The sequence below is a fragment of the Phasianus colchicus genome, chromosome 12, assembly GCF_987193195.1.
Source record: "Phasianus colchicus chromosome 12, bPhaCol1.hap1.1, whole genome shotgun sequence".
NCBI classification, from domain to species: Eukaryota; Metazoa; Chordata; class Aves; order Galliformes; family Phasianidae; genus Phasianus; species Phasianus colchicus.
The window spans coordinates 20,614,522-20,637,349 of record NC_143447.1 but is presented as its reverse complement, the minus strand read 5'-3'; the positions used below and the strand labels follow the sequence as shown (position 1 = coordinate 20,637,349).

Here is a 22,828-nt window from a genome sequence, read left to right as displayed (position 1 = left end):
AACAGGACTTCTTAGGCATAAGAAATCAAAGCAGTGAGAAAAGATGTGGTCACACAAGTCACATAAAAATCCTGGAGCCTTCAGGTAAACTCTGACTCTCTGTAGAGCTGAATCCAGCCACCTCTTCAGAGAGTCCTGGGAAACTTAATTCAGAGCCCAGTTCTGGGTGATAAGTGCAGCTGCACCATCTCCATCTCTGAGCTGAGACCCCACAGTGCAGGCTCTGTGCAAAGCACAGGCCAAATGGAAATCATCTGCCCAAGATCCTTGATAGTGAGTGCAAGATGAGCCAGCAGGAGGGCAGTGCCTGGGAGGGTGGAGAAAATGAAAGCACTGCTGATGTGCTGTGGTCTCAGCAGATGCTCACTGCAGGCACTCTGGCAAGGAGAGGGTGCAGGAGAAGCAGAGGAAGGGTTGCAGGGGCTTTGCCAGGCACTCCTCTTGAGTAAGAGCAGCCAAAGAGGAAGACCTGAAAAGAAAGCCCATATGTGTGTGTTGCAAATGTACCTGAGGTGAGAGAAACTCCTGTCGCTGACAGATGGCGTCACTGACAGCAAAGGGGCAGACAGGCCAAGAGACTGAAAAGGAGTCTGTCAGTGCGGTGGGCAGTCAGAGGAAGGTAGTGGGTGAAGCAGTGAAATGGCTGCAGGGCGCTGCAAGGGAATGTGGCCTGACGAGGTGCTGAACACTGACTTTCATGAACAGCTGGCATAGAAATGAGGTCCAGCAGAGAGCCTACAGCAGGATATTAGCAGTGTGCCTGTAAGAACGGCCGTGTCTTGAAAGCACCGTGCAGAAAGAAAGGTAAAGATGCGGTGCCCGGGTGGGTGAGCCTGAAGGGAAGCTTAAGACGAATACACAGGATTTTTGTGCTCAGAGAAGTGCTCTTGGTTGCCCAACTCTAAACTTGGGGTGAGGAATAGACATCAGTGGCTGTGATGGGCGGGGATTTGTTTGTGCTGCAGCGAGGCAGCACAAGGAGATGTACAGGATAGTGTTGGCAGCTTTATGCTCACAGAATGAAGTGTCCAGAATAGGGAGCAGAAGACAGAGGCCTTTGTAACTCCACAGAAAGCGAGAGGGAGAGAAGGAACGGTCCTTCCAAGGGTTGTGTCTGTATACATGTATATACTGCTGAGTACAATAACAATAACATCTTTCATCTCATAAATATAAAAAGCAGCAAATTAAGAAAAGATGTAGAAAAGTGGCAGCAGTGTTGCTAGGAAAGAGCGTTAGAGTCCATGGAACAGCAGTGATTCTCAGGGATGGCAGAAAGCCAGGGTGGAACTTCCGAAAAACCCACTGCAGTACCCTCAGATAAGAAAGACATACAGAGGTCACAGAACAGGCTTCTTTAGCAAAAGTAGGTTATTAAACAAAAAGAAATAAGCTAGAACTGATTGGGATAACAACTCTGCAAGAGCTAATAATGGAACTTTTGCTTCCTTTCTTCAGGAAAGAGTTCAGAGCCTAAAGCCTCCCAGTCCCTCCTCAAAGAACAGCAGAACTCCCTTTCCCTTTATTTCCTTCCAGTACTGGCTCAGAAATCCACCCAGATTGTTTCTGAGCCCAGATAAATGTTAACTGCAGGGAAAAACCTTTCTGAAATCCATGTTCTTCAGTGTGAATTTGTGTTTATTCATTCCAGAAGGATTTTGATAGCCTCTGCTTTCTTTTTTCCAAAGCTTCCAATAGTCCCAAAAGCAGTTTGCCTGTGCCCACGGGGCCGCCTGTCTACGTGGACTTGGCATACATCCCCAACCACTGCAGCGGAAAGAACACAGATCCAGAGTTCTTCAAACGGGTTCGAGCGTCATACTATGTTGTGAGTGGGAATGATGCGGCCAATGGAGAACCGAGCCGTGCCGTGTTGGATGCACTCCTGGAAGGGAAGTCTCAGTGGGGGGAGAACCTGCAGGTAGGTCATAGGACTGCCAAAGAATGCATGTGATTTTCCATGTGTCACAAGCGCTGGGGAGAAAGGGCATGTCACAAACACGCTCAGAGGAAGTACTCTAAGAGGGCACGCATTGCTCTGCAGTTTTAGTAGAATGTACTTAAGAGGAGGAGGGCATCCTCAGAATGATGCAAGTGGAATCGGGTGCGTCCTCCATTCCACATCGTTCTGAGGAAGCATTTAGAGATCATGTGTGCCTGCTCATCTGCTCCAAGATGAGCCTGCTGCAAGTGAAAACAAGCAGCGTTGCAGCTTACATTTCATCACAACATCCTGTGGCACTTGTTGCTAGCCCTTCTTGCTCAAAGACTTTATTAGTGACAGATGCTAACTTTTATTAGTGATTAAAAAAAAAAAAGTATTCTTAGTCATGTTTCCTATGTAGTCAGGTCTGTAGGAGATCCAGCAGGGTGGACACTGTTTTCTGAAGACAGAAACAGGAAAGTGTGTGTGCTCTGTCAGATGAAGCAGCCTTAGATTTCAAAGTCCTGGAGCTGCGAGCTGGGTGAGGAGCTGTACAAAGTCTAGTATCAGCCCAATAGGAGTGACATTCAGCACTGTCCCTTCTCACACTGAGGGATCTTTCTGAGGCTGTTTTTGGAGCACTGTTGATGCTTTCCGCTGTACTGCAGCCGTTCTCAGCGTCATTGTGGTAGTACTGCCAGACTGCAGCCAACTCAGAGCCTCGTTGTTCTGGTATTGCATAAAGCAAAGCAGCAGTTCTGCCTTAGAGAATCTGACATCTGAAAGACATTAAGTAGAACAAGCAGTACCAAGGGGACAGTGTTCCAAAATCAACGAGAAATTTTAGCCTTGGCTCTTATGGGCACTGTTTATAACTGCAGTTGTTCTCAGATAATCACGTCTGCTTCTTTTTTCCCCAGGTGACGTTGATCCCAACACATGATACCGAGGTGACACGGGAATGGTACCAGCAGACACATGAGAAACAGCAGGAGCTAAACATCATGGTTCTGGCAAGCAGCAGCACTGTTGTGATGCAGGACGAATCTTTCCCAGCCTGTAAGATTGAATTCTAAATCTCCCAGCCCCACTTTACGTTAATTCATTGATTCTCCAATCACCGATGCAACATCAGAGACACCATCTAATCACAGTCCAGGTCTTCTCTGGTTTAATCCTTTACATTGGTTCCCATTTGTCAAGCAATAGGGTACCCATCTAGCTCAGCACTGGATGCCGTGAGAAAGAAGTGCAGGGCTCTGTAATATTCTGGACTGAGCTAAGGTTTTGTGCAAGAGCAGTTGCAGGCCAGGGGCGCTTCCACTTTCCCTGCTTTATTCTGCCGCCTGTACAGTTTCTGTAGACTATCTTGGCTGCCTTGCTGCTACGAGAGCTTGTTCCACTCTCTTCCTGGCTGCCTTGCCATTTAACTTGTAGCACCATGACCCTCATCTTTCTGGTGAGGGCTAAAATGCTGCTGCTGCATGTTGACGGTGTTTGGGGGCAGGGGGATAGAGAAGAAAACTAATTTGCAAAGTAAATGGACTGAGATGATGAGGGAAGGTCAAACTTTCCAATCATAGTGTGACAGTGAAGGGCATTCTTCCATCTCCCATTGTGAGCATACAGGTGGTGTTCTGGGTGAGGAGATTTATATGCCAACTGGGCAGGGCCACTGCTGGCCACTTCTGCAGGCTTCTGTCCCAAATATTTGCTTGCAGACTCCTGCAGTGCTGGCTCTCTGTGCTCAGGGAGCTGTACTGAATGACATCTTGGGTTGAGAGGAGAATGCTCAGCCTGTTGCTCTGCTGCGAAGAGCACATTCCTAACCTGCTAACTTGAGTTTTGCACACCAAGTGGCTAACCTGCAGAGGCACAGAGGGGCCACTGCCTGAACAGTCACACTTGAGAGAATCCAAACGCACAACTACAGCCAGTTCTAAAGCAGAAGGGCTGCAACAACCTGGCCTCTGTTGGCCTATGAGCTTTGAGAAACCTCCCCAACGTGGTAAACCAAAGGTTTTACTAAGGAGAGTGGTGAGGCAGCTGAGGAACTCGCATGCCATACTGAGATGCTAGTGTCTGGCCAGTAGAGCTGATGTGGGCCAGTTCTGCAAGCAACAGCAGTTTCTTCGCTACATGTATGCCAACAGCCCAGCTTCTTAGCTGTGTTCAAGCTATTGTTGCCTAAACTGCCCCGCCAAAAAAGCGCACCCAGGATTTGGAGACTAGAACCTGTGGGATGAGGAGGAAGAACTCTTCGCAGAAACACCTGGGGGAAGTAGATCAGCGACTATGTTAGTTCATAGCTTCTCTGTACCTGTTTCAGGGATGTACATATGTTGCCAGCACAGAGGAGCTACTTGTGGTTGCAGCTGGCAAGAAATGTAGCTGCGTGCTCTGAGGGCACCATTGCTGCTGAACCCAGAACCTCCTTGATACACAAGCCCATTCCAGCTGTGGGGCTGCCCCTGCAGGGGGAGCAACTCTGAGTGCGCAGGTGCTCAAGTGCACTGTGTCAGCAGCAGCAGGAAGCCTTTGCCAGAACCTGGACCATCTTATGATGGGGATGACTTTAACTTTCCGTAAGACAAAATGAGCGGCAGTAGGTTGTGCTCCTCTGACAAAGGAGAGATGAGATAGAAAGCGCTGTCGCAAGGCTTGGCATACAAATATTTCCATCTGCTGCGTCACCCACTGTGCTTGGCCCTGAGCCGATGTCTGATTCCACAGTAAGCATCCCAGGACAATGGGCTGTACTTGCCTAGGATACTTCATTTTCTTTGCTAGTGTTTTCTAGCAGCTGACACAAAGAAAATGCTGCTTAGAAACTTGCTCCTAGAACTAAAATGGAGCTTCTAGGGAAACGGTTTATTTTGCATTTAATTTATATATTTATTTTTTGATCTTAAGCTGCTTTTTGTTTGGATTTACTATTTTAATTTATACGTGATAAATTGACACTACGTGCTTTTGGTGTCAGCTCAGAGGTTTCTCAGTACAAATACTTAGATGCTGCAATTTAAAGAACAACAACAAAAAGACCACAGAAAATTTGCTGGCACCAGAAGGGATCTCTGCTTGCAGCCTGCGAGGCTATGTCTGAAACCCAGCAGCTGCAGGACAAAGCCCAAGGCTAGCAGCCTCTCCCTTGGGACGGTCAGCCCTTTTAAACATACTCCTGGGTAGGAGTGTGTGAGCTTGCTTGGGGATTTCTGAAATCCCTGGGCTGTATTCACATTAACCATGGAATCACAGTGTGTCTGCCAGAATAAATGTCATTCTCTGCAACCCGGTGGGATTATTTTCTATGAATGTCAGGTAAAGCAAGCAATTGTAGGCAGTAACAGACCTACTTATGCTTTTCCCAGACGCTGCTCTGGGGTTTTGCCTTCAGTGCTTTAGGGAGATCCTGGTTCACTTGTCAATGGGACTGGATGGCAGCCATCTGCAGGAATAAAATGCCCAACGTCCGGTGCCAGGTAGCTAGAGAAATAAATATGACATCTTCGTTGACTGGGTCCTTGGATCCCTCAGCATGGCTAGGCATAAAAGCTAATGCACTAACTTTAGATAGACCCACATATGAATGTTTCTCAATTTTAAACTTGAAGCAATTCTAACTAAGCAGTAAGAGTGAGGCTTTGCAAGGTGCCTGCATCCTCCCAGCAGGAGTGCAGCTGTTGGCACGTGTTTCAGTGCAAACGCTCGCCCTCTGCACGCTGTGCTCCTGCACTCTGCAGCTGTGCTGCTCAGACTGCTCGATCTTTCCCCAGTTCAATTCTGTGTCCTCAAGACTCCACAGTTTTTTTTCAGACTTTTGTGGCAGTCTCTTCTGCCTTCTGTTTCTCTCCCTCCCTTGTGATCTTCTGAAACTATGGGGAAAAAGAATTGTATAAATTCCAATTTGTAAAGCGTCAGACTCTGCTCAGCCTGCAGGAGCCAGCAGAACCCATCCAGAGCCAGAGGTAATACAACACTATAGAGAGAAACTGTTAAACTCTGCTTTTGCTTGTTTCTGCATGTGGGCAACAACACGTAATCTTCCTGTATGTAATAGGTACAAAATACTATTTTAAACCTATAATTAAAAAAAAAAGTGAACGTCTTAACTGTATTGAAATGGCAACTTGTGCTCCCAGCTTCTATGCTAAATGTTTTAAAAACAGAGCCCTGATTCTTTTCTTCAGCATCATATTTCTGTTTGAATTTAGTTCCTCAACCTCTGTCCTTTTGCCCATTTCCATATGAAACACTCTGTAACTAACTACTGTCAAGAGAGGAGCCCAACACATTAATAATAAAGCCACATTAATTGCGAACAAGAACACTTCCAGTTGTTTCAAACCGTTCTTTAAGTGTGCATGGTGCGGGCAGGGGTGTACAGCACTGCTTCCCCACATCTACCACTGTGGCCCAGCCCTGCCCTCAGCCCTGCAGAAGGGATGCCCACGCTGGGGCTCCCTCCTGGGGAGGGCTGCTCAGTGTTGCAGTCCCAAAGCTGTCTCCTACCCCTTGCAGCAGGCTGAGGGCCTGCAGGCACAGCTGTGCGTGCAGCCACTGCTGCAAATGCTGCCTCACAGAACTGCATTGCAGCCCTCCACCCGTCCTCAGGAACAGCTGCTCTGCCTGGAACAGCTGGCACCCCTGGAACTGGAAACATCACCAGAGCGTGGGAGGCACAGCTGGGCAGTGCCAGCCTGGAGCCAGCAATCAGGCAGGGCATGCAGCAGGGCCTCCACACTGTGCTGATGCAGCATGATGAGACCCATCCCTACGGCAGCAGCACACCTCTGCCCTGCTGCACAGCTTCGCTGAAGGGAAAGTAACTCATTTGGGCTCTTCTGCTTCTCAGCTGAAAACGTGGACAGCAGCCACCTGCTCCTGCTGTGCCCGGCTGCAGTCAGGTTGGGCTGGTGCCACCAGTTCAGCTCCTCTGCTGCCTGGGAGCCCTTTGGAGGAAACACTGCACAGATGAATACAGAGCAAAAGAAGAAGGCAGGGATGGGGCTGCAGACCTCAGAATGGGCTGCAGTGGGAGGGGAGTACACCACTGTTCATGCAGCATGAGAGAGAGCTCAGGGTAGCTGGTGGCATCTGTTGGGCCCTTTTGTGAGCCTGAGAGGAGGACCACACCAGGGCAGAACTGCAGGAACAGTACACAGGCATTGCCTGAGGGTCCTGAGAAGGCAAACCACTGTGGGTCCTGGGCAGCCAGGACCTCTTCCCCCATACGATCAGTTCTTCAAACAAGGAGAATGAAAAGAAGCATCTGGCTTTCTCAAGCAAACCCCACATGTACGCACTCACTTCAGCAGTGACTTGTCTTGATCACAGTTTCTTCTTCCTCCAGAATGACCAAGAACAAGCAAGGTTTGCTGCCCTGAGCATCAGCGGGATCTGGCACAAGCACACTGCTGCACGAGTCAGCTAAGACAGACACAAGACCCACAGCAGAAATTTACTGTGAACACACATCACAACACAGCACAGAGATCTTTGGGCAGAGCTTCACAAAAACGTATATCGTAGCTACAGACAAACACGCAGACTTGTCCATAAATACAGGAGGCGCAAGAGGCACAGCCCTGTCCTGCACTCAGGATGTGGCAGGGACAGCTGTGTCAACGTTGCCCTCAGGCTTGTGCTCACAACTCATTTACATAAATATGTATTAAATATTTCTCATTTTATATAGAATAAAGTTTTCTTCTTATTGGTTTCTAATAATCCTGATTTGCTCAAATAGCAGTTTCTCTTAATTTCTGTCACCAAGAGTTCAAAGCTTTACCTCACATGACCCTTGGGGACTAGAAAAACCCGTGTGTGTCCTCCCTGCACACCTCTCTCTGGCTGGATCCCTGGCTCCTGCCAGCCCAGCCCAGCAGTAAAACATTCAAGTCCACTCCAGAGAGAGGTCTTCTTGCAAGTAGCAGTCTTGAACCTGTTCTTCTCATTGCTCTCCTTCTCAAACTCACTCAGAATGCTTTCTCCTTTTCCTATTCTTCCCTCTACTGCCTCTCTGGATCAGTTTTTGGCAGCCAATAGTGGGGATCAAGAGAAGGAGAAGGAAGGAACAGAGAGGAGGCTGATGGTTGTGAAGAACCCGATTACTTTTGAGCCCAGAATGCCTTCCCTAAAGGCTGTGGGCCTACTAATTTCCAGGGAGCATTTGTCTCCTCCGGACTCACCACTCCAAAAGCCTCAGCTCTACCAATCCTCCACTGTTCCAGTGAGCGTACAGCCCTAGGGAGACGCTGAACCAACACAGTGCCACATCCCTGCTCAATGGAGGTGCATTTGTTGTTTGTTTAACATGGCAGATGAAGTACTGTCTCTTGCTGGATGGCAAAGAGCTGGCTTGTGTAGAAGCAGAGCAGACTCTTCCACAACCTGGAGTCCTATGGACCTGGGACATGGCTTGTTCCGTAGACAACCATCTGCATGAAGTGCTGTGCAGGAAGTTGGCTGCCTCCAGGCTGGAAGCGCTCGCAGAGTGCTGTCCAGTGAGCTGCTAGTTCTGCTGATCCTCCCGACGTGGTGGCTGCAGCCCCTCCACACTTGCCTCAAGAAGCAGCGGTTGCTCCCAACACAGCTGACCAGACAGAAGCTGGTCTGACAGAGCACTGTGCCCCACAGATGGTTCCTCACCCGCATGCTCTGGGTCCAACTCTTCTCCCAGAAGCTCCTCATCACAGGGCACCAAGATGTTCTTGGCCAGCCCTGATTGATCCAGGCCAGTCATTACCTCTAAATCTCCCTCATCTGGCTTCACTCTCTCCCCAGCTGGCCTCATTTCAGACTCTGCACCACCCTTTGGTTTCCCTACGTTAATTGTATCTAACATTTCCTCAGCTGAATCTTCTTCCACCTCTACCATACTTTTTTCCTCCAGGTTAGAGTTCTCCTTTGCCAACTCCTTCTTGCACAGTTCTGGGAGCACACCTGGCTCTGGGTCCTTACTCCAGGTCTCTGGGGCACTGGGCTCCGTCACCGGCAACCCAGACATGCCCACCTCCCCACCAAGCCCTCTGCTATCAGGCTGCCTCTCTCCTTGTTCAGGGGACTGGCTACTCAGCTGCTCCTCATTTTTGGGGGGACTGATGGAAAGTTTCTCAGTGAAGTTGAAACGACTGCAGTTGTCCAAAGAGGTTGGAGAGGATGGGCCTGCACTGGAGACAGTACTGGAAGGGCCACTGCTGTCTGCAAAGAGGAGGAAAAATCTTAAAACATCTAGCTGATATTTCCTTAGCCCAAAACCTGAGCAAACCCAAGCTGTCACCATCCCGCAGTTCTACAAGAAATGTGTGAGGGTCACCTATGTGTCATGCACCCCGGCAGGAGCTTGCAGCTGTTATTAGGTGTGCTTCTGCAGCAGTTCAGCTCATGAAATCACAAGCACAAAATCGACACTTACATCTCGTTACGTAGTGCTACACTGACATTATAGAGCAACACAAAACTTCATGTTGGGTATTCAGTGAAAAAGCTTTCTTTCATTCCCTCACTATTATGGGACACTCATCTTCAGCCTCACTACCCTTGGATCATGACACACACAATCCCTGAATGCTGAACTACAATTGCCACCAGAAGAAGAAATATTTCTCCACCAGTGACTGTTCTTGCCTTATGTGTGAAGTGAAACTAGAGAACAGATTTAGATTATATCTAATCCAGTAAAAGGGGGAGGATTAAACAATTGTTGTCGGCCAGATCAGTTCCTTGACCTCAGTGACAGCTCAGCAAATAGTACTTCAGGCAAAAGGAGCAAACAGCCAGGAGAAGAGCAGATCTGCCCTTTCATTGGCAACAATGACTGGTGTTAAGGCGTTTGCTGTTGAACTGTTTGATGGGTCTTTCCCCTTCAAGATGCAGTCAGATCAGCAATGGGGACAAACTATAGTCATCACTTCAGCAGAGACCGTGACAAGCAAGGGGTTACAGAAAAGCCCACAAGTGAAAAGTTAAATGGAAGGCTATCCTATATGGAGCTCTGAGTACGGCACATATGTGGCTGGTGTGGTAAGGAAGGTGCTTCCACATGCTGACACTGGGTTGGCCATGTGTCACGGAGAAGCACAGACCTTGAGATGAAAATGAAGTGCATTCAGGCTCTCCATGTCCTATGGCACTCAGCAGAGGATGCCTGGAGAGACATTATCCATTGAACAGTAGATTTCCCTGTAATATACAGTACTATAAAGAGCCCCTTTTCCATCTGTCTCTGGGAGCTTTCTAACAGGGCATATGACTTAATTTCCTTTTACCTACTTCTCCATTCTGATACTGTTCCATCGATGGCAAAGCATAAAACCAATATTTGGCTTCTACCATTCCACCTTCTTCTCCCCTCCCTCTCCATCACATTCACCCCGATCAAGAGAGCACACTCACACCAAGGGGGTTTATCCGACCTCTGGCGCAATGGGAAAGAGGATGATGATAGAATTCGCTGAGACATAAAGGGGTCCCCTGGTATTTGGCTGCCAATCATTGAATCAAACAAAGCTTTAAGGAAAAAAAAAAAACACAGGTCAATAACATTCAGGCAGAGAGAAAACAGAATGGCCACAGTGAGTCTACATTCCCCAGCAACCACTAACAGGCACTCAGGAAAGAGTTTAAGAGTGCACAAACAGAGCTGTGTCTACCCCCAGACTCTGGGAACCTGAGCCTCAGATTTCCCAAGCTGGAGTTTGTATCCACATCGCTGTGCTGACCAGCAGCAGACAGACCCGGCCCACCATTCATCCCTCAGGTGTGTGGCCTAGGATGGCTCTGAGCTGGATCCCACAGCTGACTGAAAGGCTAGAACACCCTGGAACAGGCATCTGTGACTGTGCTTATTGCTCAGTCTGTCCCCAGAATGTAAAAGACCAAAAGACCTTAACTGCTTGCTTTGGCTCTGCTCTGCCCTACCCAGAGATGAGCCCACCTCATCAGTACCTGCAGTAGACCGAACATGTGATTCAGTGCAACTCCTGCACACAGCCGTCAGGAACTCATTGACCTGCCGCAAAGAGAGGGAGTTGTGCAGGGTCTCCAGGGGATAAATAGTGGGAACCATGGAACAGCCTTCAAAACCTGGAAAGAAACCCAATCAGAAAATGAATAGAGTAAATAGCAATCTAAGTCTCTGCAGGACCATTCATGGCTTAAGGAGCTAGGCAGTCTGGAAACCAAACGGCAGCCACACTCAGGACTAAGATCACCTTTTCTAGGCCAAGAAAATCACCAAATCACCATTAGGCAATCACATGCAGTTACAGACCTGAAAGCAAGCATCCAGGCATACGCAAAAGGAGGAGGAGGAAACATCTAGCAGCAGCAAGGTCTGCTGCAATGCCTGTGTCTCTTTTGCTAAAATATCTGGTTATGAGGGAAAACTTGGTGTAGTTCTGCAGTTTACAGAAACTAAACAAAACTTGAGTGAAGTCAGCAGAATTTCCCAGCAGGACTCCCACCATCGATAACACTCCAACCTGAGACACAGACCACCCTCCACTCATCGCACAGTTGTGGTGCACCGCTGCCTTTGCAAAGAGTGGGAAAAGAACCTCCCACTCTCCCAGCACACCCTGCAGGGAACACCTGATATAGCCCTCCCCAGACAGCTGTTTGAATCGTGTGTCCCCAAAGAAGAACTCATTGTCTGCAAACTCTGAATTAGTAGAAGTCATATCAACATCTAACAGACTCTTGCTCAGAGCTAAGCTGAATCACAACCACTCACAATAAATTCTTTGCTATTGAGTCAGCAGAGATTACAGTAAAGCATTTTTCTCTTCATCCAAACTTCCTGATAGCGCTCTGTGGCACTAAGCCAGCCTGAAACTGTCAGAGGAGCAAGAAAGAAACAGAAGTGACTCTGGGTATATGGGAGTAAGAATCCTTCTGCTCTGCTTCTCATATTTAAAGATCTCTGAACTTCTTAAGCCCAGGCTTCCCATTCTGTGTGCCCTAAGCTCCCTCTGAGGAGTTCAGAAAAAAAAATAAAAAAAGAAAAAGAACTGGATCTGTTCATACCTTACCTGTTTCCTAGGTAAGAAAAATTACTTTGAAATGCAAAAAAGCATATGGCTCTTGATGCATACATCAAAACTGCTGCTCAGCACACTGACAGGCTAAAATTGGTCCCTGCACCTACGAAGGAGAGAACCTGGAGCACCCAGATTGTCTGCTATAAATGTCACTGTTCCAGTCCTTCAGTCACCTCCAGATTTCATCAATCTCTGCCCCAATGCACTCATCTAACCCAGGACTGCAAGAGGCAAGGAACCTGAGCCAGCAGATGGTATTTAGAGTGATTATATGCCATGCAAGGAGGCTACAGATCAGAACATGACCAGTTTGCAGTGCTGCGTGCATCTGCTACAATAACAGCTACTGGAGATGAAGACTCCTTTAGCCACTGAGAGGGGTTACCTATGCCACAAAGTGCCTATGAACATTACTTCGAGACACGAAGGATAAAAAAATCTTTGGCTAGGACAAAGGAATGTGAGACAGAAAAAAAATCACCATGTTGTTCTTTCTCTTGCTGAAAAGTCCTTCCTGAATAAGGAAGAGTGTTTATTCATTATTTTCTCACAGGCACCCTGAGAGACAAAGCTAAAGAAAAGCAGTGAGGTAAAGACTTTAAAGACCAGCAGACTGGAGATGGTGTTGGAGAAGCACAGAGGGAGGCTCATGTCAGCTCACAACAGAATCTGTCTTCAAAGAGACCAAAGTTGACTCAGCTATCCAGTTATCCAAAGAAAATGGAAAGTAGTTTAAATAGAACATAGGGCAAGGCAATGTTACAAGATACACTGGAGGCACTGACAGGGATAGGAGTGTACAGGCAACCTCTAATAAAGAGAAGAAATCAAAGATCCAGTGTCAAAGGAAGGTGTGACACCAACAACACCACTGATAGACAGAGGCCAAGGAAGGCTCAGGTGAGAAGTCTTTTTGGCCCAAATCAATTGTTCTTGTGTATTACACTTTTACCTGAGAGTTCTGAACATCAGCATACATGTTTTCATTGGCAGCAATTACCAAGTTACTACACAGCTATCTGGTTTTGAGCTCTGTGTTGGCATGGAGAGATTATCTGTTCCTGTGTAGTGAAAATTCTGAAAGCAAGAGCAATGGCACAGAGCAATGGCACTGATACATCCCCAAAGTTCTACATGCCAAAGCTCTGTATGTCAGCTCCACTGGAGCAAAGAAACACCCGTCCCAGACTCAGCACAGATCCTGAAGGGTATAGGAGAAAGCACACTCAGCAAGTTCCCCTCCAACATGCTTGGTCAGTTGAGCTGTATTTTGCTGGCAGAGCTCAAACATGCCCTGTGTATACCCGTGTTTATATGCATGTACATAATACGCACATGAATTAGGACTTCTTGCTAGCAAGCCCTTCTAAATTTAAGTCTGCACAGTCAGCCTGAAGGTCTGTTCTGGTCAGCTGCTCCCTGCCCACAGTGCCAGAAGTGTACATTCATGACAGGCTACAAGACCAGACAGCACATGGCGACTCCTTCCCCAGGCCTGCAGTGACCTTACAGCTCAGAACTGTTCTGAACACAGTGCAGCTTTTCATGACATTCTCCAGTCTCCACATAAGTTCAGTTGCACTTTTAACACCCCCATGTAGAGTTATGAGGAGTTTCATTCACTCTGTTTCTGGTATTTTTTTAAAATTCATTCCTATTTCATGCTGCCTTCTATTTGGTCTATTAGAAACATCCCAGTTCTTGTGCTGAAGCAGAGGCCAAACTGCAGATCCCCACCGCTCCTCTCCAGGCCACTCATACCACCACCAAAACCACCCTTCCCAGACTGCAGATGTCTCCCTTTTCCCAGTGGTGATGGTCAGGTCTGCATGAAATTGGGGTGGTTTCCTCATGTTACCCAACATGGATTTACACTGAACATCACCTGCTGTTTCACTGCCCGGTCGCTCACTACCCATGCTCCTGTTTCCTCACAGCTGACCCTTGCAGTTATTATCACTGCTATCCATTACCAACATGAACTCACTTCACACCCTTTCTTTCCTAAACTAGATGAGCCCAGATTCCCAGAAAGATCACTTCAAGACTTAACTACTGATCCTTCCGGCTATGGATGCCAAGCACATACTTTTATCCCTTGTTTCTATCTTTTGCTTCTTTTCTTTGTTTAGGTAGAAGTACACCTGAGAGCCAAGAAAGAAAGGAAAGGAGGGAAGGGGAGAACATAGTTTTACATAGGATAAATTTGGACTTTCAGCTACAAAGACAGGAGAAACTTCTCTAAGAACACCAGCAGGGGTTCCAAAGACACTAATTAACTGTGGTCTGAATGGCAGTCAAGCTGAAGAAGAAAAAAAAAAAAAAAAACTTACTGAGTGCAGATATCTGATTTCCACATAGGAAACCTACTACATTGATGCACAGAGCCCGGCTGCATTAGAATAGGTGGCACAACCCAGCATCACGCTGCAATATTTGGAGTTTATTTGCCCAAAGTGCTGAACTCATTCCCTCTCTCTGCTGGAGCTCACGTGGGAAGGTTGAGATCTGCAGTAGAGGAAGCTCAGCTTTGGAGCATCTGCTTTGTTCCAGTATCTCATCCCTTGAAGCAGTTTTGATCCTCTTTAGTATTTGTTGCTAGGAGACCAAGGATTGTCCTAATTATAGATGAAAAGCAACTGCCATCTCCAAGCTGCCTACTCAGTAGAAAGGGCTGTATCAAGAATAAATAGGCTGTATATAAAAAGTTCTCTTTTCTAGGCTTTGAAGATGTTTGATCCTGTTGCTTCACTGCCCAAAACGCTGTGCTGTGTCTGCCTCTGCCACATATGGGTCTGAATGAAAAAAGAACTCCATGCATCACACCACACATTCAGCAAGCCACATGCACCGAGCAGGTTTTATGGTGCAACTCTAGCCAGATACCCCTCTCAGAGAGGAATCTCCTGCTTGTCTTAGGAGCACTGAGACTCAATGCATCAGATTTCCCACCTGTGCCAGAGGCTGACAAATAGCCAAGGAGCACTGATTTATAACATCTAGATTTAGTACTGGAATCACCTGCCTCCCCCCATGTGACACGCTGCAAACTTCCTAACAGGTGAAACAGATGCCATGCAATGCAGACGCACAGAAGCTCAGCGTCTACCCCAGCTTAACTTGGTCCCTCTAAACAATACAATCCCATAAGCACTCATTCCCCCTAAATGAATTTCCACTGTATGCTCATTCACTCTGCCCGTGATCAGCTGCAGTGCCTCCTTAATCTCCTTTCCTTCCACACTCTCAACCCTTTGGTTCTTCCATCAATAAGGGAACACTAAGCAGCACGCCACTGAGACCTGGGCAGGTGCATCACATCAGCAGGACACCACACTGGCAGGAAAACAGCATTTGCAGAAAGCTTATTGGCTTACCCTGGATAAAGGAAGAAGGCAATGAACAATTGCCCGGGATGGAAAGAGCAGAGTTAGAGCTACACAAAGAGCACTGGCTCCATGTGGAAAGGCTGCTCCTAAGGCTACAAAACTGCCGGTACAACAGCCCACACGCCTTGCTGCAGCAGCAATCCAGAGATGTAAGGGATGCAGTGAGGGGAAAGGCTTTCCTTTTTTTAGAAGCAAAGCATACTTTGCATTCTCAAGCAGACAGTGGTCCCCGCTCAGCTCTAAGAGCACGGGACTAAGGCAGCTGCAGCGTGCAGTACCGTAAAGACACTCCAAGTCATCCTGCCCTGAGATCAGCCAGCTCCTGAAGAGGCGCAGGTGGTAGGAGCACTGCTGGAGGTGATGGGCTAGAGTGGCATCCAGGGAGATGTTCCGGCTCGTGGCATAGTCAGAGGAAAAACGGCGCAGCAACTGGGCAACGTGGTGGTGCTCAAACGCATCTGGAGGAAAGGGGCCACAAAGAGTGAGAGGAGCAGGGAGATGCAGCTGGGAAACAGAAAAAAATGTAGAGATGTAGGAAACGGAGCTGCCAGCAACAGGGCTGCTGTGCAGGAGGTGACCCACATCACGCACTACAGCTCAGTCCCTCCCGCACTAAGAATAGGAACACCCTGAGTTCTACATACCCCAGATGGGAAGGCAGCAGGGCAGGCTCCCGCCTGACCCAGCCTCTGCCAAACACAGTGCATGTGGGCAGTCCCACCAGAGGCTGAATGGCGAGGTTTCATCTTCATAAGTGAAGTCAGACAATTGAAAAAATTCCAGGACACGTTCTAAGTCCTGTACACTTCAGGTTCAGCAACATAAGAACATCGTCCCAGACTCACCCTCCCAGCAGAGACAAGAAATCCAAACTGCCAACAAAGCACAGAGTCCTGCATCCAAATGCAGCCGCTCGCTTCATCAGATGTAGGAGAACAAGTGACCTGACACTGAACGTCTGGAGGCGGCGCGATGTATGCTGGGGGACAGCACGGCTCGACTGAGAACATATTGTTAGTGCATGTGGAAGAAAAGAAGTGCTGACCTACCTTCTTGAAACTCTCAAGAGAGCCCTGTGCAATCTTTTGTGATGCTCTTGCTATCACATGACAGACAGATCCTAACCTACAGGTCTGTCTTCTCCCCTGCTCGTGCAGCCTCAAGACTCATGTCCTGCTGACTCGTGAGATCAGGTGATAAACCATCTGGCCTGATCCTGTGCTTGGCCACTGCTCTCTTTCACCCATCCCACCTAATCAAGTAGAGGCAGCTCTTTAGAATGAAGATATCCAGATTCAAGGCTGTGAATAACTTTTGCATTCTCAGGCAAGTGGTTCATGCAGCTAAACATCTTTCCCATTAAAACCAGTGCAATATCTATGCCAAACTTTATGCTCACACCTGCTGGACACCTGCTTTCTTGATTAAGAAGCACTGCCATTAGTACTTGGAAAAAACCTGATGCTCAGTTTCACTTTATTATACTTCTATGGGGGGCAGCTGCTTTACAGTATGGCTTAGGACAGGCTGGCACTTGGTACAAGTTCTGTTGACAAGATAGAACAACATCCTGCTAACACACACATTTCCTCAGATGGCACTTAGACATACAAGCAAACTGAGCAGCTGACCCCTCTGGGAAAAACAAAACCAAGCAAACCAGAAGTGGGTTCTCTTTGGATAGCTGAAGCAGCAATGCCACATTTAGATGCCCCTTCCTCCTTCATCTTTCCCAGAACTTTGGTCTTTGTAATAGTCTTCTGGACTTCTTTCACCTTACAGATCACAGAGAGCAGAAGTTCTCTATATTTATTAAGAACAGGATTTCAGAAGCAATCCTGATCACATAGGACGGAAATGCTTAACCCAGTATCTTTTCATGATCTGCTTTGGTTCTAAGTTGTCTCCCAGGAGGAACATGAGTTATGGGTAGGAGCAATGCTATGAAACAGATGTTTTCAAAAGCTTCTACACACGATTTGGATAATAAATAGTAGCTCAAGGAATCTTCTACAGCAGAGCTAGGGGTCTTTAGCTTCAAGAGACCCACAGCTCCAGTGACAGGTTACTAGTGAGCAAACATAGGCACTGTCAGACATCCTTCCTTACCAAGCCTTGTCATAGCTACCAGTATTACAGGAGTTTGAGGATGGTTGAAGATGCACTGCGTGGCACTCTGCTGATCTCCTCCTAGCTTGGGAAAGTGGCAGGGCCAAGGCAGCACTGCAGATGGAAATTCTGGAGACCATTCCCAGGAAAATGCTGCAGGAAAGGTGAGACCACTCCCACCAACACCACCGTGCCTGGAGTAACCAAGGGCCCAACCTAACAAACCTGTTTGCAAATAGGAATACTGGTAGCTTCATAGAGCCTCCTGAGACCACTGTGCTAAGGAATGCTGCTAGCACCTCCCACCCTCCCATCACAGACTGCACTTTTCCAGGATCTCTTCTTATTTCAGACCTGAAGATCCGCAGTGTAGAAGCTGAGACCAAAGTTGCTGGTGTTCTTAGGATATGAAGTAGACATTCCCCCCACACACCTCAGGTCCAACGGCATTCTTCCCACAACCTCCACCCCCTGCAAGGCAGTGCTATAGAAGGCCTTACATCAGCAGTGGATTTAAAGGCTGCTTTAGGAATTCCATTCACAGTCACTGCTCTTGATTATTCACCTGGGACACAAATGCATCTGACGGACCTCCCACAAACAGTACAGGAACCACTGAGCAGTAACAGCGGATGAATGAACAAGTCAGTCACAAGGAGACAATGGGGGAAGGTGAAGCATGGACACCAGGTACACAGACACGCAAGAAACCACAAGAAGGCTGAGAGATGTGCAGAGAGGAGAACTGAATGTGAGCATGGGGTTAGAAGTGTGAGGGAACGTCAAATCAAGGAAGCAAACGTACCATTAGTCGGATGCTTTGCAAACGACACAGAAAATCGTTTTACGGCTGGCATAGACAAGAGCTCTGAGGAAATAAAAACAGATCATCTCAGTTAACAGCCTGCCTCTAGGGAACCCCCGATTCACGTGCTTGCCTCTGCCCTTTCAGGTGCACCTCCTGCTGGACCCCCCAACACACCTCCATTGGCACTGCTGCCGTACCCCAGGCACGTTCTGCCTGCAGGTTTGAGGGAAGCTCTTGGGTTCCTCACACAGTATCAGCTCCCTGCTTCCCTTGCACTGTCTTGTCAGTGTCACACATGGCTCTTCAAGGACATCAGTGGCACTCCCTCCATCACAGACGGCAGCATGTACCTTCCCACCAGACTTCCAGCCATCTTGATAGCAACCCAGGCTCAGTTCAGTGAGAGGTGCAACAAGGCCACACTCATAGCCACAAAGCTGTAACAAGCAATCAGCAGCACCACCACATATCCTGAAACCCTAGAGCTATGGTCCTCAGGATTCACCACTGCCCAAAGAAAAGTCTATTCCGCAGAACTGAACAGCCTTGTCACTGCTAAATGCAGCTCAAAACAACCTCTAAATGCAAGCTAAGCAGAGCTATTTATGAATCTGAAAGTTAAATCAATGAAGTAATTAGGGAACAAATAGAAGATCCATGATGGTATCTCTGCAGTTCTGCTGCTCAAAGCATCTCAGTATAGAAGAGGTTTGGGGATACACCTGTCAGACTGGTCCTCAGGCTTCTCCTGGCTGTGAATCAGACCAGACCAAGTTCTCACAAAAAAATCACACATCAGAAGTTAGTGCAAGGATAGGCTCTATGTATCTGCTGATGGGGCACAAATAGATGAGTTTGTGGGTTGGTCTCCATATGCTCAAAAAACAAACAAAAAACCACACACTTCAGTTTATTCCCACTCTGGGTACTCCTCAGTTACTATAGAAAGAATGGTCTGCATAGATCACCTATATGCAGGATCTGATGGAGAACCCATCCTGTCATACCTTTCGCTACTACTCAGGACCTAAGGATGTCATTTCTATTTAATGCATTAATTCTACCTGGTCAATGTGGTCTTTATACATGCCTGTCACTGCATATTGAGGTTAGGAGATTCATTTACCAATTATGCTTCCACACCCTACACTGTGCTTCTCTATTTACACCCACTGACTTGCCCACATAATATACTTAAATCAGCTTTCAAAATTGCTTCAATTTTCCTTTGCAGCTTAACAGCCTTAAAAAATTTGGTGTTTTTTTTTTCTTTTCCTCCTTTTAAACTACAATTAGATGGCAAAGCTCTTTACACGTGTCCTCTGAGAACTGTGTGAGCCCTGGTGCTGCAGTCACACAGATGGTAGACACCGTCAGCTTACTCAAGTCTCCTTTTTGCATTTACAAGAGCATCAGTTTAGATAGTGCTGCAACATAGGCTACTGGATCCCTGGATTCAGACAGCTGAACTCAAAGCATCACCAGAGGACCTTCCTTCAACCTGAGCTTGGGACGGAACCCTCCACTGAACCATTGCTTAGTCTTCTTCCAGTGCCAAGCAAAGAGACTGAAGTAATTATGGGCCACTTTAATTTCACTTGAGCAAGTCTTAGATGAAGTGCCACAAGCCATGCACCATATGTTGAAGCATCACAGCCCTGAAAAATGCCAGTAAATGTGCGCTCCAAAGCCTGGAGACTTTTTAAAGATTATTTGCCTGATGACTGAGAAAAACGCCCTGATACAAACATACTCCAAATGTCTGCTGTAGCCATGTCACTTACTGCACTCAGCTCTGGTGGTGTTTGGCTTCAGTGCCAATGTTCATCATTTCATTGGTGCTCATTTAAAAGGAAAGGCCCAGAACAAGGGCTGACCTCACATTCCACACTACCTTCCTCAGGAGATAAAATGCCCTTCTGCCTCCTACTTGTTTTTCCCAATTCCTCACTGTAACACTATAATGTGATGGAAAGTACAGCAATAATAGCAGGGTGCCAAAATCTTTGGCTGCAGCAAATGCAAATAAGCCCATATGCAGCAGCCATGGATGCAGAAATGAAAGAAAGAAAGAAAGAAAGAAAGAAAGCAAGCAGCTGCTTACCTTCAGAAGGCCTCAGGTAGGCAGGGATCTCCAGAGAGATACCCTCACCTCCATTGCCAACCCTTAAATGGGGCTGGAGGGGATGGATCCTGGCTCCAGCCCTTCCTGTCACTCAGCTGCACTGCATGAACCTGAGCTCCCCTGGGCTGGCCCTGCCTTCCACCAGGTGCTCCATCACTGCTGCAAGCTGTGATTCAGCACTTCTGCTACACTCACAGTTACTATGATTGCAGCAGAGCACTGGTAGCACAGAGTGCTGTAACATGCAGAGAAATATGAAAAATGAAATGTAACATCTAGATGAATAATTCTGGGCTGTTAGTCGTACATTAGTTAAATAAGTCTGACTTGTAAGTACTTGAGCGTACAGCTGCATCTCAGGACACAGAACACAGAATTTAGGCTAACGCAGCAGAAATGTGCCCTGGACCTCAACCTCGACTGCAAGGAGCCAATTGCAAGCATGCTCTTAGTACACAGCTGACAGAGAAAGGCAGCACTGCACCAGGGAATGGTGGGACTGGACAAAATCTGCCCTGGTACCAGCTGGGTACAGAACAAGCAGTCTTTGACAGTTTTCCCTGAGAATTGGTAATTGCCTTTGGACCTATGGTGTTTGCTTGGAGTGGAAGAAAATCAGTCAGTGTCCTAGCTGGCCTTTTCAGTATTTCTTGTGGTCGTCATACCCCTGCCCTGTGCCAAACACCACAAGCTTCTATTCTGGGACCAATGGTCAACCAGCACTTGCTGCCTTGAGCAGCTCTGGCTTATGCAGCAGGGCTTGACAAATCCTTCCAGTTCACCCTCCTTGTCTCTACCACACTGCCTGATGTGTGCTAAGAAGCTCCCTGAAGAGGTGAAAAGCAATGCAGTTTTCTCTTACACTGAAAAGCAGCACAGAAAGCCAGTGTACATCACGGCCTCTGTACAACAGTATTCATGGGGTTCCAACAGATCTCAGAATGGGTAACATCTTTCACATCACCCTGATATGTTAAGCCTTCATCCTTTTTATGGATGTTGTGGGGGTCCCATCCCTGGAAGAGTTTAAGGCCAGACTAGATGGGGCCTTTGGGCAACATGGTCTAGTGGGAGGTGTCCCTGCCCAAGGCAGGGGGGTTGGAAATGATGGTCTTTAAGGGCCCTTCCAACCCAAGTCATTCTGTGATTCTACAGTTTTGTATAGCTAAGGATGTGGTTGGCTTTCTGGGGTGCAAGTGCACACTGCAGACAAATATTCAGTTTTTAGTCCATTGGTACCCTTAAGTCCTCTGCAGGGCTGTTCTCAAACAATTCATCACCCAATCTACTGTAATCGATACTTGACAGAGTCTTACTGGGATCATAATGAACACTTTCACTGGTGCATAACATCCCTACAACTCCTCTAGAATACCTCAGTCTTCTCCTGTGCTCCAGATTCCTTGAAAGTAGCAACAGCATCTCAGTGCATAATTAGCTTATACCATCTGGAGATAAATCCTCAGCTGGCAACATCCTTTCATCTATGCACACCAAGCAACAGTTGCACTAATGATCCAAATATGTCCTACCAAATATGCCCTGCTGCCCTGTACAGCAGTTTCTACAGACCACTCACAATAACTCCAAGTCCTTCTGCAGGCACTTACAGCGGGCATATCACACCTATTACACTGCCTTTTGACAGCTCTTTCAGATTCTTCTGCATGCCCAGCACGCAGCTAGGGACTTCAGCACTCAACTTGTTTCCCTCAGCACATCACACTGCCCCATCTTTTGTAGACTGAGGATTAATGTCTCAATAGATCCTTGGTTTAGCACTAGTAAGGTCAAAAAGGTAAGCAAGATGATTTTACATGTACCAGGACAGACCTCTCTCATATCTAGTCCAATAATCCTTCCTCAACACCAGCAAGCAGTATTTAAACACCAGAGAAAAATCAGCCACCAGCACTACTATACACCAGCATCACCACACCTCGATGTACAGCTTCTCGCACAATGCCAGCCCCTGCCTTGTCCTAGCAGGGACCACGACCTCTTGGGATACGACAGAGTGCATTACTTAGATGAGGTGAATATACACATCTGACTGTGTCACTCTTCTTAGCGGTCTAAGTCTCTGCTTTAGTAGCTCCCTGAGACACCAAAGGCCACAGATTAACCTGCTGCACAGAGAACACACATACCGTCTTTGTATGTCAGGCTGCTGGCAAACTTTTTGCCATGGCTGCGTGCGTAGTCCTGAAGGTTGGGGGCACTGGAGGAGCCTCCCAGCACAGTGGTGCTAAACAGCCCGGTGCACTGTGACCCTGGAAAGGCATGGAAGGTGTTAGTATGACTTCTCCACACCATGCAACTACAGAAAAGCAGTGTTAGTTGAAGAATGAGGAATAAACTGCCTGCTTTAGAAGCAATACCAGGAAATACATGATGCTGGGGAAGAATGGGCAGGCTGTATTCCCCATT

General features: G+C 47.5%; 2 protein-coding genes across 17 annotated transcripts in view; one reads left to right on the top strand and one right to left on the bottom strand.

The window, feature by feature from the left end:
* MAP1A (microtubule associated protein 1A) overlaps positions 1-4,359 on the top strand; it is a 48,228-nt gene extending 43,869 nt beyond the window's left edge. For both annotated transcript variants that reach the window (XM_090149248.1, XM_031587988.2), the window contains 2 exons: positions 1,689-1,921; positions 2,845-4,359. In XM_090149248.1, the coding sequence (XP_090005374.1) occupies positions 1,689-1,921; positions 2,845-3,000 (389 nt within the window). In that variant the 3' untranslated portion in view covers positions 3,001-4,359. The remainder of the gene's footprint in view (positions 1-1,688; positions 1,922-2,844) is intronic.
* A 2,711-nt stretch (positions 4,360-7,070) lies between these two features.
* PPIP5K1 (diphosphoinositol pentakisphosphate kinase 1) overlaps positions 7,071-22,828 on the bottom strand; it is a 43,050-nt gene continuing 27,292 nt past the window's right edge. For 11 of the 15 annotated variants that reach the window (XM_090149262.1, XM_090149261.1, XM_090149260.1 and 8 more), the window contains 6 exons: positions 22,549-22,671; positions 18,271-18,333; positions 15,635-15,814; positions 10,874-11,011; positions 10,322-10,435; positions 7,071-9,127 (listed from right to left, as the gene is read on the bottom strand). In XM_090149262.1, coding sequence (XP_090005388.1) covers positions 8,439-9,127; positions 10,322-10,435; positions 10,874-11,011; positions 15,635-15,814; positions 18,271-18,333; positions 22,549-22,671 — 1,307 coding nt within the window. In that variant the 3' untranslated portion in view covers positions 7,071-8,438. The remainder of the gene's footprint in view (positions 9,128-10,321; positions 10,436-10,873; positions 11,012-15,634; positions 15,815-18,270; positions 18,334-22,548; positions 22,672-22,828) is intronic. The other 4 variants (XM_090149265.1, XM_090149266.1, XM_031587998.2 and 1 more) reach the window with 4 other exon arrangements.